At 48.7% G+C, this 16,971-nt stretch overlaps 1 protein-coding gene across 1 annotated transcript in view; it reads right to left on the minus strand.

Moving 5' to 3' along the window:
- Positions 1-8,726: 8,726 nt before the first annotated feature.
- Positions 8,727-16,971, minus strand: part of Ttll8 (tubulin tyrosine ligase like 8) — a 40,618-nt gene continuing 32,373 nt past the window's right edge. The window contains exons 9-12 of the mRNA XM_057792213.1: positions 13,965-14,113; positions 11,699-11,942; positions 9,988-10,423; positions 8,727-9,323 (exon numbers count right to left, since the gene is read on the minus strand). Coding sequence (XP_057648196.1) covers positions 8,727-9,323; positions 9,988-10,423; positions 11,699-11,942; positions 13,965-14,113 — 1,426 coding nt within the window. The remainder of the gene's footprint in view (positions 9,324-9,987; positions 10,424-11,698; positions 11,943-13,964; positions 14,114-16,971) is intronic.

The following is a 16,971-nucleotide window of genomic DNA, read 5'->3' on the forward strand; positions in this document are numbered from 1 at the left end:
GAATTTTCTGGGTACCTGTCCTGCCATAGCCCACTGGGCCATGAGAAATCAGAACTCAGAAGTGCAGAACTGGGTGACTTGTGTTGGGCTAGAACTGTGGGGTCTGGCTCTGTTGAACTTTCCCATGAGGGTGCAGGCAGGAGTTCCTCACTGGAAGGCTCTCTTATCTCAGGTGTCAGTCTCCCCTTCAGGGCTGCTACTTCCAAAGAGGGGACTCCGGGACCTGAAGACCGCCCCTCAGTTTGTTTCCCTGCCATCTGGCTCAGTAGGGAAAATCACACACTGGTTAGACTCCAAGGCTGTGGGGCTGAGTCCCCTACGCATCCACCTAAGGCAGCCACCAAATAAGTCACCCCATCATCTACTACTAGGCTGCTATAATGTCTCCACTTTGGGGTCATTTCTGATGATTGCCAGGAGGAGAATCTGCCAACAGGAATGCACAGGCAAGAACAGGCAGGGTGAGCTCTTTGGGCAGCCACTCCTTTGAGAGAAACTATGTCGACTCTTCGCCTGTTCCAGAGCACAGGTTCAAAGTGCCCCTGGCCTGGCTTCGTTCTGAATGGGCTGGCTTCCATCGGGACCTGACTGGTTTAGAGCATCACTACCTCAGGGCTAGATGTGGTCAGTGACTGTGTTGTGGTTCCAGGATCTCACATGCTCACGTGACCCTTGCTACATCTTTACCAACCCAAAGACGACTGTTAATCAGAGGGGATACGGCTGATGAAAACAGATCTTGGCTGCTCATGTCTTGGTATCTCAGGCAGAAGCTCATGGTGAGAGAGGCTCTTGCCAGGTCCAGTTGGCGCTAATCTGTCTTTCAGAAGACCTGCCGACTGAGGGATCACCATTTATCAGACTGTCATCAGCTTAGACAGAACTGCCACCTTCCAGCCTGGTACTCCGTAGAGTTTAAGAAGATACAGGAGTCCATGGATACAAGCCTCCCACTGCATTCCTTACAGAGAGGGAGGCCATACTGACCTCTGTGGCACACGGACAACATGGGGGTCAGGCACCTCTCGGGGTGCCTGGGAGGTGCTGCACTGTGGGCACTCTGGTCAGGAGACACACTGCAGCTTCTGTCTGGACCTCTGAGCCAAAACTGACCTGAGTGGCATTCGGCTTTGCTCAGCATAGAAAACATCAGTATCAAGGATGATGGCAGCTATGTTAGGATTTGGGTGGGGGGCACACGTGGACTCTGTTACACATTTTGTTTTGTTTTGTTTCCAACCTTTTAAAAACATAAAAAAAAAAAAACATCCTTAGTTCAGAGACCACATAAAGCCAGCCCTCAGGTACAGTTTGCTTGTCTGAACTTGTCAGAAGTTGAGGTCTTCAAGGGGACTTCCAGGCTCCCAGCCACCCATGGGATTCCCAGCATTGTTTGGTGCTGGAATTGTCTCCTCAGGGGTTGGTGCCACATCACCCACCTTCTCCAAGTGAGCTCCTAACTTGTACACAAACTCCCTGAGCCACTTGGGAGCTCTGACTGATTGACATGGTCCTGGAAGGGGAAGGCTGGGCTCTTGCTCCAACATCTAGCTTCAGTGGCCTCTGTCCACCTCATACGCAGTCCCCTCACTTGGAAGCTGTGAGTAGGTGACTGAAGAAGAGGCTGATTTTGTATCTGTGAGTGTAGGGACCTCCAGAGCCTCAGAGATGTGGAGGGGACGCACCTCGCTCTTTTCCTGCAGATGCAATGCCAGCTTGGAAAAATGGCAGAAAGTGGTAGCATGGCCCTGGGACCACCAGTCCCAGGAGGAAGAGTCAGACAAGAGTAGCTGGGCCAAGACTGCACCTGGAGCCCAGTTCAGTCTTCCCTAAGAGGACCAGAAGAGGTACAGTTGGCCCATAAGAAGTAGTTGTTGGAAGCCACGGTCTTTGGGTAGCATTATCACTAAAGCAGCCTGGTTAATAAAATAGATGGGAAAGCAGACACCCATTACGTAGGCATAACCGTATTACACAGCTCCTGGCTTTATGCAACATTGCAGCTTGGAATGCTAACGTATGCATGGCACACGCTGCAGCCTATATGTCTGGATTAGTTGACTATCCACATAGAAAAAGCAACGGATGTTTATTCCCATATTGTACTCCACTCAGACACTCAAAGAGAGATGAAATACAGATCTAAGTGTAAAGCATGAAACAGTATAACTTTTGGAAGAAAATAGGAGTATTTCACAACTCTGGATTATAGGGACACTTTCTAAGTGTAAACTGCAAATCATACGAAAAGTAGATATTGAAACAAGCAATTTCCGTGCATTTAAACATTAAGGTAGGGAGATGACCCTACTGGTAAAGTGTCCAGTGAGGTGTGTGAGGACCCGAATTCAGATCCCCAGGACAACTTCATGCCCCAGTCACCATGCTAAGTAAAAAGCCAGGCATGGTGGTATGTGTCTTACAGCCTTAAAGGGGTAGGGAAAGAGAGACAGCTCTCCAGAGCTCTCTGACCAACCAGTCTAGCCAGTTAGTGAGTGCTGTGTTTATTGAGATACCTGTTCTCAAAAAATAAGATAGAGGGGGCTGGAGAGATGGCTCAGTGGTTAAGAGCACCACCTGCTCTTCCAAAGGTCCTGAGTTCAATTCCCAGCAACCACATGGTGGCTCACAACCATCTGTAATGAGATCTGGTGCCCTCTTCGGGCCTGCAGGCAAAGTACTGAGGATACTGTATATGTAATAAATAAATAAATCTTAAAAAAAAAATAAAATAAGATAGAGGGTCATTGAGAAAAACATCCAAGGTCAGCCTCTGGCCTCTACATCCGTACATGTTTATATGCACCTACATGTGCACATATATAAAGAACATACACACTTACACTACACAGAAAAGAAAAAAGGGGTGGGGGAGGAGCCAGAATACTAAAACAGCAAAAGGCAATAGTGGTGTGGGACAAATGTCTATATTCTGTCAATTACATTTTAAATAAAAGCTGATTGGCCAGTAGCCAGGCAGGAAGTATAGGCAGAACAACCAGACAGGAAGTAGAGGAGGGTCAATGAGAACAGAATTCTGGGAAGGAGAAAGCCCATTCCTCTGCAGTCCTTGCCCAGTCACAGAAGAAGCAAGATGTGACTGCCTCGCTGAAAAAGGTACTGAGTCATGTGGCTAACACAGATAAGAAATATGGGCTAATATACGTTATAAGAGTTAATAGGAAGCCTAAGCTAATGGGCCAATCACTTTATAACTAATGTAGATCTCTGTGTGATTTCTTTGGGATTTAACGATTGTGGGAATTGGGCAGGACAGAAACTCCAACCACAAATGGTGCCCAACGTGGGGTGACTGCAGCCACATAAAGCCTGACAGAGCTTGGGAAGTAATTCTAGATAAAAAAGAATGGAGTTAAGCATGGCTTCTTAATAGCAGCATTTTCTCAGGTGGGCTCTGTTTGCTAGAGGCAAGTGCATCTCATTTAAGAGAGCACTTGGGAGGTAGAGGCAGGAGGATCAGAAGAACAATCTCGCAGAAGATATCCACAGGATACACTAGTACAAACCACTGCATAGAAAAACACGCAAAACATCCCTGAGGTGATAGTTTGCAGAAGAACAAGAGATGCGTGGCACCCACAGCCCACTTTCTTACGTCTACTAGATCAGGGGTGATCTGGTGAGGTGGTAAAGTTTCCTATATATTCATTTCTGTATTGTTTTTCATTTGTTTGTTTGTTTGTTTGTTTGAGACAGGGTCTCACTATGTAGCTCTAGCTGTTCTGGAACTTGCTACATAGACAAGGCTGACCTTGAAGTCACATAGCTCCTCCTGCCTCTGCTGCTGGCATCAAAGGTGTGCATCACCACCTTTGGGGTGTGCATTATTTTAAGCACTATCAAAAGCAGTTATTTTCTTCTTCTTTTATCTCTATAAGCTAGCATTTCTAGTATTCACACACACACACACACAATTGCTGCTAACCCTTATAACCTGACTTGGGTCCCCAGAACCTACACAGTAGAAAGAGAGTTCCTACAAGTTGTTTCCTGACCTCCACACCCTCATGTCATGACATACACCATACCTCTCTCCCTGGAAAAATGTAATAAAACTTTCTTTAAATGCTGATTAAATCCTGCTGTGTATGTGCACATGCACACACACATGCACACACACACATGCATACACACATGCACGCACATGCACACACATGCATACACACATGCACACATACACATACACGCACACACATGCACACACACATGCATATACATATGCATACACACACATGAGGGCTTCAGGGGGAAGAAATGGGAGGGCAGGAGGAGGTGAGTTTCCTGCTTGCAGCTTCTTATTACATTATAAAACTAACCCAAGGGCTAAGGGTATATATAGCTCAGTGGTAGAGTGCTTGCCTTAGCATCAGTTATCAACTGCCCGTGGGCATGTGTGTGGGGAATGCATTTTCCTAATTGCTAATTGATGTAGAAGGGGCCCTCTGGCATATCTAGGGGTAGGTGGGTCTGGGCTGTATAAGGAAAATCTCTGAGCAAGTCAAGGAGGGCAAGCCAGTAAGCAGGGCTCTGCTTCAGTTCCTGCCTCCAGGCTCCTGCCTTGCGTTCCTGTTTCCCTTGGTAACGGAACAGGAGCCTGTGAGCCAAATAAACCCTTTCTTTCTCAAGTTGCTTTAGGTCAGTGTTTTATCACAGCAACAGGGAAACACGCTAGAACATCAAGCAGGTGTGAAGTTCCACCCCAACCCTGGCTTTAAAAAAGAGCCAAAATACAAGAAGTTGTGCAAGAATAAGAATTATGATTGACCGGCTTATATATGCCCAAGGACAATGAATAAATGGATAAAGCGCTATAAAATAATAAAAAGAAAAGGATGATAATTTTGAGGAAAAAGAAAAGGATGATCTAGTTAAATATTTGAACTATAATAGACAATGTAATTCAGCATCCGAAAATTACTGGGCTGTGCCCTGCCCTAAGTCACTCCGTATTGTGAAAAACTGGTGTTTCAGGCTACGCCTTTCTCTGGGAGACTCCGTTTCACAAGCAGCTTTTGATCCCATTTGAGGGTGGAAGATGACTTTTGGTACAAGTGGCCCCATGAAGCACACCATCTGTTCAGTTCCACCTTCGCAGCACAGGCTGAGAAAGACTGTCTCAGGCTTCAGGGGCTTCTGCCTAGTTCTGTCCCCGCTGCTGACATGACCTACTTAAACCGCTGTCTGCTCATCTTCCTGCTTTCCTGTTTGGACCCAGGTTTGCCCTTTCATCTCTACAGCTGGCCTCACTCCTGTCACTCAGCTCTCACCCTGTATCCGGACTCCAGATCCTTCCCCAGCTTTGTTTGGCTTCTTAGCATATCAACACAGACTTATGCATCTCTTACCCCCCACCGCTTTCAGGCTTCTGAATACTCCTGAACCCACTGTGCCTCTGAGCCCTTTCCTGCCATCCTGTGACACACATGCAGATATATTTATTGAGTGTGACTGGAGAGGTAATATTAGCAATTAAGGTTGGAATAAAAGAACACATATTTGCCTTGACCAGGGTTACCAAGGAAAACAGAAGTTATCTAGCATGGTGCAGTCAATGAAACAGCCACACTCTGTGAATTTACTGCTGTTGTTGTTTTTTTAAAGATTTATTTATTTATGTATACAGTATATGCCTACAGGCCAGAAGAGAGCACCCTATCTCATTACAGACGGTTGTAAGGCACCATGTGGTTGTTGGGAATTGAACGCAGGACCTTTGGAAGAGCAACCAGTGTTCTTAACCTCTGAGCCATCTATCTCTCCAGTCTGAATTTATTGTTTGTTATTCAAAAAAAATTTTTTTTATTTATTTATTTATTTATTTATTTATTTATTTATTTATTTATTTATTTTTGTTTTTCGAGACAGGGTTTCTCTGTGGCTTTGGAGCCTGTCCTGGAACTAGCTCTGTAGACCAGGCTGGTCTCGAACTCACAGAGATCCGCCTGCCTCTGCCTCCCAAGTGCTGGGATTAAAGGCGTGCGCCACCACCGCCCGGCTTCAAAAAAATTTTGACATGTTTCAGACATAGCAAGCTCATGACAAAAACCCAATAACTCTTTGAATAACTTAATAGAACTGACAAGATTTATTCAGATGATGCCTTTAAAAGTCAATAGTATTTCTATAAAATGGGCATAATTTATAAATACAATAAAATTCTATCAAAAGAGAACATTTACAAAGAAAATACACAGAGGAAGGAATTGGTCAAAAAAGAGCAAAGAAAATTATAGTTTAGGGACCAGAGAGGTGTCTTATTGTAAAGGCCACTAAACCTGATGGCCTAAGTTTGATCCCCAGCACCCACAAGATAAAGGGAGAGAGTCCTCTGACCTTCATACGTGCGTGCACACACACACATAAATGTCATTTTAAAAGTTTAAAAGTTTATGGGCTAGAGAGATGGCTCAGCAGTTAAGAGCACTTTCTATTCTTATGGAGGACCCAGCACCCACACGGTGGTTTACAACCACGCATAACTTCAGTTCTAGAGGATCCAATGATCTCTTCTGACACCAGGCACACACATGGTGCACATACATACATGTTGGCAAAACACTCATCCACATACAACAAATAGATAAAATACTCATCTTTTAATATTTTTTAAAGTAGAGGTATTTAAAGAAAGATGTTAAAGAATACAAATGAAGAGGTATTACCACATTCATGGATTGTAAGGCTCATCGTGATAAAGAAGCCAGCGCTACCCAAACTGATACACAAATCCACCTGAATGCTCTCCAAAAGTTCTAATAGCTTTTACTCTTGGTGTTTGTTTGCTATTGATAGCCTGATTCTATGATGTAGATGGAGGTACCATTCCAGGACAGCTCGGTCGTTTCCAAGGAAACGAGATAAAGAGATTTGTGTAAAGCAGCAAGGCCACAGCGTGAAGATACTGTGGATCAGTGAGGCAGACTGACACATACAGGGACAGGCCTGTGTATGATAGACCATGTAGTAGAGGTGACCACACGCATGGGGAGGATTCCCCAGAGGAGTCTGTTGGGAATTGATTTGATCTTGTCTCATGCTAATGATGACCCAACTCCAGGAGATGCATTGCTAGCACATACTCCTGGGTTATTGTTATGATCTTGAGTCCTTCATTAACAAACTAAAAAAAGTCACCAAATTTAGAGATGCTCATTAGATCGATTGTATTATAGTTAACATGGTTTTACATAAAAAATAAAAATACCACAAAGGAGGGAAAAGACAGGTTATAGGGTAGGAAGCAATATTTGCGACAAAAAAAAAAGAATAAAAGGGGAGTCTCTAACAGAAACTATGACAAGTAAGAGAAAATGGGAACCATGATTTTTCAGACAGGGGACCAAAGATGCGAGCCAGAACTTTCCAGAAAAGAAAACTAAAGGGGTTGCGAAATATGTGACAGCAGCTAATTTCGATTTCACTCTCAAGTGGGATCATGCAAGAAGCCTACTAAGGCTTGACAAGAGGCAAGAGCAGCAGGGGCAAAGGGTGCCTAGAACAACAGCTGTTTGGGGATGTCGGCCAGAGTGGGAATCAGCACAGTCTACACCTGCAATGGGGTGAAGTGGGGTGAAGCATCCTCCAGATTTATGTCCACCTGGATCCTTTCTTGTCTGGGACTAGACTCTCTGCTAATGTCATCTCTGAATGAGGTCATACTAAAGTGTGGGTAGGAGTTGAACCCAAGGATTGCTGTCCTTATCAGAGGGAATTCTAGGCAGACCCACGGAAGACAAATGCCTGTGTGAAGACTGACACGGGAGTGATGTGGTCACCAGAGATCACTGGTGGACACTAGGAACTGTAGGAGGGGAGACCTCCCCTAGACACCTCAGAAGTATGGTCTCGCTGACCAGGCTGTTGGAGATAAACTTCCCCGTTTAGCTCCCAGTGTGTGGTTCACTGTCGGAGACACTCTACACCTTGTCAGAGCTATTGTTTCTGTTGACATTTCCCCACAGAAAGAGGCCTCTAGGTGTGCAGCCCCATGGTTCCTAGAGACACGTTTCAGAGTTGCCCACACAGGGTAGCCAGGCATAGGTATGGGAGCTGGTGTGGATGTTCTTCCCGCCCAGAGCCTCTACAGGCAACACACACCTGTGTCCAGCACGTGCCAAGCAGCTGCCACACGCCACATTTACCATCCTTGGCCATTAGGGTACAGTTGTAGAGGTGGCAGTGAGAGCCTGTGCTCCAAACCTCCCGCCCAGGGACACAGAGAGTAAGCAGGCAAGGAGAGCTATAGATAGGACCAAGTACCTGGGGGCAGTAGAAGAGACAGACTCACTAGATCGAGGGAGACACCATGGGGCACGAGTATACTTTAACAGAAAAAGGTGGGGGCCTGGCCCGACACTCTCTGAGCCGATGCCAGGTAACAGGTGGCATGTGACGCCCTGAGTGTAGACACAGCCCGTATCACAAATGTGTCGGCTCCATCCATCAGAATCTTTACGACATTGTGAGCAATAGCCCAGCAATCCCTCCACTTTGCCATGTGATGCTGTTTGAACACTATAATCTACCCCCAGATCCCTGCTCTCCCTAAGAGGAAGCAAGTACTACTGAGGGGATCCCACTGGGACTGTTGCAACAGGACCCCACTATGATGTTCACCTCACCCAGAAACCCTAGTGCCTGAACAGGTCATTGCCCGTGTGTCCCACCCCCCACCCCTTGCTTGTGAGTTCAGACTGAAGATGGTCTCAGGGCGTACCCTTGATCCAGCCCTGTGTCCTGCTCTGGAGACTGCAGCTCGAAGGTCTTCTTCGAGGATTGGGATGGAGCCAGAACTCCTCAAATATGATGGGACAAAAAGGCACAAGCTCCCCATGGTTACCCGAGGCTCTGGGTGGTGGAGACTGGGGCCTCTCCACGGGTTTTGTATTCTGCACCACCAGGGAAAGGTGCTGTATGCTTGTTAAATTTGGATCCGAGTGTTTGGTGGACTGAGTTCTGGTAAAAGTGCTTTTGGGGGTCTTACTGTCTCCATGTTGGTAGTTACTAACCGGGAAGGCATACGCAGGCTTTGCTCGAACTCCAGCAGCTGTTACTGGTACAGACCAGGTAGCCGAAAGTACCTTCGCCTCTTCCCGTTTCCAGTCCTGCCGCAGGGCCATTCGGGAGGGCCCAGTAGCTGGATCCGGTAGGGCCCGGGGGCTCCGCACTTTGAGTGGAGTATCTGAGAGCGATTCCGAGAAGCTGAGGTTGGTAATGGGAGGCATTGGCTTCTTGGCTTTCTTCATACTGATCCCTTCCACACAGAGGTCAGAGCCATTGAATGGCGGCAGCTCCACGGCAGGCTGTGAGAAGAGGTGGAGGCTGTCAGGATCCCTGACTCAGAGAGTCACCTGGCTGGCCCCACGCCAAGCCACCCGCCATGCCTCCGAAGCTTTGCCTGTGCTTCTTCAAGGCTCCGGTACTCACTGGGCTCTTCTTTCAGGCAGAGCCCAGCTTCCTTTCCTCCAGGTCCTGGGGCTCAACCCTCAGGAGTCCAGGGGCAAAAGCCTCAGCACTGATGCGCAACCTGCTAGATCATCCCTGAGGGGAGGCCACTAGAGAGATTTCAGAAAGAGGATAAGGGGCTCTGGAGAGAAACTGTCTAGAAGGGGCTGTGGAGCCTCCCTAGCTATCCAGGCAAGGACCTCTCCCATTACCCATATAGTTGAAACATGGAGAAATGACAGGTGGGAAGACTAGATTGTGAAGGGCACAGGGCCTAAGTGACAGGGCTGTCTAGATGCCGCATCTATAACAAACGTTTGGCTTGATGCACACAGGAGGCTGAGCTTGGAGCAGATCAGGCAGACCCAGGCTCCTGACAACCCTGCATGCGGTCAGGACCCCAAAAAACAGGATTTGCATCCCCGACTGACTGGGAATGAGGTGGGTGACACACAGAAGCCCAGGCCCACCCACCTTGTGGACATAAACTCTCAGCCAAGGCAGGGTAGCTCCTATCCTTACCTGCCTCCACAGAAGCTCAAAGTTGCCAATGTCACAGTTTCGGTCCAGTTTGCGGTCCACCACAACCTTGATGGTGTCTTCCTGCACCTGGGCGCAGAGCTGGGCTGTGACGGGAGTGGAGGGGTGCATGGTGGGGCTGGAGTTGATCTCGATGAGCCAGGGCTTGAAATCTCGCCCCAGGATGAAGTCGGCTCCATAGAGCTCGAAGCTGTTCTTACGGGCTTCTACGTGGTCCTGGGCCACCCGCATGGCATTGGTGACTGCTTTCTTCATAGATGGGTAGATGATGCTGCCCCAGGTTCCCCCTCGGCCCTTCTTCTGCAGGTACTCCTGGAAGCGGGTGCTGGTCCACATGTTATGGCCAGGTAGCAGCGGGCTGCGCTCCTTGTCATTCTTGAGACGCCTCTGAATGGAGTTGTTACACAGGTGGATGGCACTGTGGGAAAGGTGCTTGTGAGACTGGAGTATGCCAACAACCGTTCTATGGAACCAGCGCTGTTTGCCCAGCTTGTGAGATTGCAGTATGCCAACAACCATTCTACAGGGCCAGCGCTGTCTGCCCAACTTGCCCTGAAGTCACCTTCCCTGGTGTATGGCTGTTGCAGAAGACTTGGGGTAGGGGTTGGACTGCTAGTTCTGCTACCCCAGCGGCAGCCATGGACCCCCTCAGCCAGCCTGAGGGAGCAGCACAGACTGTAACAAGACATAGTAGAAGCCCGCCAATGCAGAGCCAGCCAACCACGAGGAAAAGTAACCTGCCCAGGCCTCAGTTTCCCCACGTATACATCAGTAGGAGCATGTGAGTCCCTACCTAAAGTCCCCAGTGAGTTAGTTTATACTCCAGTCTTGCTCTCTGAAGACATAAAGCAAGCAGCACCTTTTAGAAGACTGGAAGATACTGTTTGGAGCTAAGGGTATTTTCATTTGAACTGCAGGTATGGGGCAGACATGTCACCCTGGGAATTTCTATCCAGTTATAGAGTGAGGCCTGCCTCACAGCCACATGCAAGAAAGGTGAACATTTAAAAGATACAGCCCACCCACCATCTACTTATTCAGCTTCTGTTTGTATAGCTGGGCTATCCCCCATTCAGACACCATCTCTGGGAATCTTGCATCAGCCTGAGCTGAAGAAGGGTGCATGATATTGCCAAGCACAGAGTTGATGGCTCAGCTGAGCCCATGCAAAGAGGGTGCATGCAACTCCCAGACTTCATTTTCAGTGAGTTTCTAGGCTCTGCTATAGGCTCTTGTCCAGAGGCAACACACAGATGGGGTGGTTGCCTTCAGCTATGCCCAGCTCCATCCCAACTGTGGCCTAACAGGTGTGATTCCAAGGGCGCTGGAGGAAGAGTTTACTCGGCAAAGTTTCTATTGGGCAACCCCCAGCCTCCCACTGACTCTCCCTCTCAAAGTCCCCTAGGGCATCCAGGCCCCCAACACTGCTTGCCAAGTGACAGTCACTAAACCACTGAAAGTCCTGGGTCATCCCTGAGGATTCAGGCAGGTTCTCACTATTAACTGGAATGTGGTTTGTCCATCACAGGCACCCCTGAGTATTTGAACCTGGCAGCCCTAAATGCCCTGATGCTTTGGCAGTGATGAGCAACCTCGGGGGCCCAGAGTGGCAAACATCCAGGGTCCCTCATCTACACATACCCAAGGGTCTCCTGCTAGGTACGTAGAGGAATGCGGAGCTCCCCCTGCTGACCTGTCCAGCTTGTCCAGGGAGAAGCGCTGTGTGGAGAAACGGAGGTAGCTCTCCTTGTAGAACCAGATGGTTAGGGGATTCCAATCTGTGACGAGGAACCACTGTCTAATGTCAAACTTGGTGTCATAGATGAGCATCGGAGTCTCGATGTACTTCTGAACCACCCATTTGTTGTCCTTTGTGGTCTGGCTGTCGGTGGCCACCAGCTCCAAGATGTTCTCCACACGGTCCATGCACACGATATCTCCAAGAACAAAGGTCACACCTTGGCCCAGTGAAGCACAGCCTCCCACCCCCGTAGTTATAATAAGCCTCAATATCCACCCTGGCTTTGCAGGGATGGATGGGTGTGCATTCAGTGGACAAAGCTGCTACAGTTGCTGCCAGCCACTTGTTCAGCCCCCCACCTACTGCAATGGGGTCAACCCCACACTCCAGAGGGCATTCAGAGATCAAAGGAAAAACAGTGCAGAAAGCCACGCAAGAGCATGCTTTAGGGTCTGGTGTGTCCTCAGAGCAGGGCCTCTGGAGACCAGGGAGGGTTAGTGCTAAAGGAGTGAGCTGCCAAATGAGATAAGCTGGGCACAGGTAGGAGGCATTTAATTTCTCCCCGCTGGCTTTCTTTACTCAGAGGACAATTTCCCCGCCTTGGGCCCTAAAGTAGGTCACATGACTTGTGGCACATACAGGAAGGAGTGATGTGTGTCACTGTGAGCGGTGTAGGGTAACAGACCCCGCAGCTCTCTTTTCTCTGCCATGACAATGTAGGATGGGAACAAGGCCACAAGATGGGCAGAGCACCTGTGACCAGGTCAAGGGACACAAGTTTCTGTAGAAAGTTGGGGGCCAGTTACACAGCACCATCTGGTCATCGGTTCTGTTGATAAAAGGCAGAGGGTCTTCCAGCACAGGTTAAGTTCTCACAAAGCACATGGCTTCCATTTATTTGGCCACAGCAAGTTGAGATCTTGCCTAAAATGAAACAAACAGCTGAGGTCACTTTGGACCGATAACCAATGGCCACCAGCGGTTGGCAAGAGCATATGCAGTGACCAGCAGAGAGAAGGGCATTGATTGAGAAGAGTGTATCTGAACAGCCCACAAAGGATCTCTGGGGATGGCATCTTCGGTGGGAAGAAGGTGTGGCCCGACGGGTGAGAGGAGACAGAGATTTTTTAGGAAGGGAAGGAGGATTAGCACAAAGCCCAAGAAGGGACACAGCACATGCTGCTGCCAATCAAGGTCACATCACAGGAGAATGGAGAAAGACCTGACTGTCTGCAGGACGCCAGAAGGGAATGGACCATATACACCCAAGAGAATGGAGGAAGATCTGACCGTGTCTGTAATACACCAGAAGGGAATGGACCACATACACCCAGAAAAGAGAATTAAGGACAGAAGACCTTTAGGCTTATATGTGATTAATAACACATAGGAAAACTAAAACCGTTGACTTTGGAAACAAAAGATTAGGAAATTACACACCTGCACATGAACATGCACACACCATCACACACGTGTACACATGAACATGCACACACCATCACACAGTGCACACATGCACACACCATCACACACGTGCACGCATGAACATGCACACACCATCACAGTGCACACATGAACATGCACACACCATCACACACGTGTACACATGCACATGCATGCACACACGTGTACACATGCACATGCACACACCATCACACCATGCACACATGCACACACATGTGCACAGTGCACATGCACACACCATCACACACATGCACACACGAACATGCACACACCATCACACACGTGCACACATGAACATGCACACGCATGCACACACACAGCATTAAGAAAGAAGGGAATGTAATGCTGACTGCAATTTGGGCAGATGAGGCAGAAAGTGTGAAGGGGTGAATAACCCACAGGTGAATTTTATGAGGAGTTCAGAATTTGCCTCTGATGGTCCTAGGTTTACAGTGGATCCATGAGATGGGAAATACAATGCTTGAGATGAAGGTCCTCCACCCTTCTTAGAGGCCAGAATAAGCCAATTGCTAAGACCAAGGTAACACACACACAGAACAAAACATCCCAAAATAACACTCTGTGGTTGTTTAGTGGATGGACACAAATGAGGAAATCTGAGCTAAATCAGCAGACTCCAGAGCAGCACTGACGGACACCTCCTCCTCCAGTGCAGCTTGGGCACCCCTGTCCGGCCTCGGCAGTACTGCTTGAACCCTTTCTCCATCACAGAGCATCTGCCCAATGAACTCACCTCGACCTCGGGACTTTGCTGCGGGCTTTATGATCCAGATGTTCCGAATCCCGTCGATCTCTGTCTGAGGGTTCACAGAACTGATCTTACTCAACAGAGTCTGGCACTGTGAAAAGTAACTTCTCGAATCAAGGATGAAAGCATTGCCACTAAAAAGCAAGATCCAGAAAGGGCATGAGGGGCTGAGAGGCAGCGTTCAGCCCCCAGTGATTGGTGGGTGCCTCTGCTCTAGGACAGGTGAATGGCTGTCTGGCAAGAAAGGGTTAGGGGCAGGAGGATGTCTAACCACTGAGGAGACCTGGGGTAGACCTTAGAGGCTGTACCTGGACAGGGTGTATCAAGAAGTAAGGACCCTAACTAGGCATGGTGGTGCATGCCTCAAACCCCAGTACTTAGGCAGAGGCAGGAAGATCTTTGTGAGTTCTAGGCCTTCATGGTTTATATAGCAAGTTCAAGGGCAACCAAGGTTACATAATAGAGTCCCTGTCTCAAAAAAGGAAGGAATGAGAGAGAGAGACAGAGACAGAGACAGAGAGAGACAGAGACCCTGATACATAGATCTGGATTGCCTATACAGACAAGAACACCAAATCTGTACCAATGGGAAACCAGAGATGGATGGGTCCCTGTGCCAAGATACTGCCTGCACTGCTGTTTCCAGAAAGATCCTTATAGAGGAAGCCAAACTGCAATGCAGACTTACCTGCCCCACAGTAGCAGCCAGGATATTGTCCTGTGACCTGGACTATCAACCTGACCCCAGGTCCTTGTTGGTGACTTCAGACTTGTAGGGAAAGGCCTAACTTAGAAAGCCGCCATAATCTCAGGGTCTAAGGACAGGGATCAGGAGAGATGTTCTGAGCAGTTTTCAGAATTTGAGGGTACACTACGGGCAGCTGGGAGAGAGACATCCACGACAACACCCACAGCCCCTCTCGGGTTTGGTGGGAGTCTCCTTATGTGGGCAGACGCAGTACAATGGGGATTGTTCAGTGCAGGCTCCCTGCACACAATTCTGGCTCCAGCCCCAGAGGTGGGAGCAAGGACTTGGGGACAGGAGACATGTGTGTTCTGTCCACCTGCTGGGAAAGGAGGGCAGCATTTAGGAAAATGTGCGTGATGGCGATCCCTGCCATGCAGGTTAGAGTTCTAACTATTGCCAGTTTCCACCCCCTGGGAGCAGGAAACAGGTTGGCGTACAAGTGATCTTTCCCTTACTGGCCAGTTACCAAGTGGATGTGGGTTTCCTCCACAGATGTTACACGCTGATCAACTCCACAGTGATAGGACAGCTCTGCCAGAATCAGTACAACGCAAACAGGTACAGACAACCCCCAGGGTCCTCATCACACTGTCTGGTCCAGCTAGTGCAATGACTAAAACAATATCGGTAAGAGCCGGACAGCATGGACGCTTTCACCACTGTGGCTCAGGAAGACAAGCGTCTTGCCATCCAGTGGGAAGGAACCACCTATGATCTCTGCAGGACACTGGAGCCTGGGCTCTGGAAGTCACCCCTGAAGGTGAGCCAGCACTGGACTTGTGTGTCACCATGCCATTATGCCTCTGACACATAACAAGAGGATGGAAAGTGTGAAAAGTTAGGAGACAGCTGGAAACAGAGCAGGAACCTGGTCTGTTTCATTAAACGTTCAGATTCTGGACATCTCCTCGCTCGCCAAAGAACAGACAGGGTCCCTGCAGGTCCCAGGAAGCGTAGCCTCTTGGCTTTCTGGGTCCTCACACACAAACACCCATGTGGGAAGCTGCCAGTCTCAACAAGGATGAACCCCCATCCCCACCCCGCACCCCCAGGCTCTCGGCTGGCTGTGAGGCATCTAAGGGTAGAGAGTCACAGCAAAGCGGCAGAGAACCTGCTCTCCGGACAGGGTCACTTCACACCGCATTGGAACCCAATGCTGCCACCCAGTGGTGAAGCCTGGGGTTCTCCTTCGTAAAGGTTTAAGAAAAACGTGGCTGAGAATAGAAAGTCCTAACAGAGAAAGCAAGTTTGCTGTTTTTTGCTCGGGTGTACTCTTGTGTCTTTATCACCAGCCCAAAGGACACACAGCATGGGCTGCTCAGAAAGTTCTCCAGGTTTACGTCCCAGTCGACAGGAGCTCGTTATCACTGTCACTTTCTACCACAGGGACAGGCTCTGCCTCTCTAGAACGTCACACTCGTGGTCAGGAACACGGGGACCTACACAGCCTCACAGCTGGGAGATGGGTCCGTGACTGTGCCATTTGCAGTCCCTGCTCTGACACGGCTAGGGGCGGTCAGGTCTGGGCTCCCTGCATCTTTCCGAGGCTGGGTGCTTCCATTTCTCCAGGGATGGAAGAGCTAGGTCATAGGGCACACAGTTCTTGCTTTTCCACCAGCATTGCACTAGAGCTGTTGACTTAGGCCAGCACTTGGTGTCTTGGTATGCATAGGATCCATCATGGGTGGTTTTTTTTTTTTTTTTTTTGTTGTTGTTGTTTCTTTTTTCTTTTTTCAGCTTTTGAGACAGTCTCATTTTATAGCACAGGCTAGCTTTGAGTTCAAGATCCTTCGGGGGTGATAGGAGCTACCTCCAATGGTTCACTGTAGTTCTGATAAGCTCTGATACGGGGCACTTATCTAGTCTGATTAGACAGCTGAGTTTGTCTTTCATCAAGTGTCTGCTCCATTTTTTTTCTTCTCTTGAGACAGGGTCTCACATAGCCCAGAGTAGCTATGGACTTGCTGTGAACCTGAGAATGACCTTGAACTTCTGATCCCCTGACTACCCCGAGTGCTTGGGGTCATAGGCATTAGCCAGAGCATTCAGCTTATGTGGTGCTGGAGATGGAGCTCGGGGCTTCACATATGACACAGAAGCACTCTACTAACTGAGCATTTCATTTGGTTAACTTCTTTTCTCTGACTGTAGTTCACTCTGTAGCTTCTGAATTTGAATGTCCATCAGGTGTGAGGACAGTGGATCTGAGCCCCTGTCAGGTGTGCGGGCAGTAGATCTGAACCC

Source organism: Chionomys nivalis, chromosome 17 (genome assembly GCF_950005125.1).
Source record: "Chionomys nivalis chromosome 17, mChiNiv1.1, whole genome shotgun sequence".
Lineage (NCBI taxonomy): Eukaryota > Metazoa > Chordata > Mammalia > Rodentia > Cricetidae > Chionomys > Chionomys nivalis.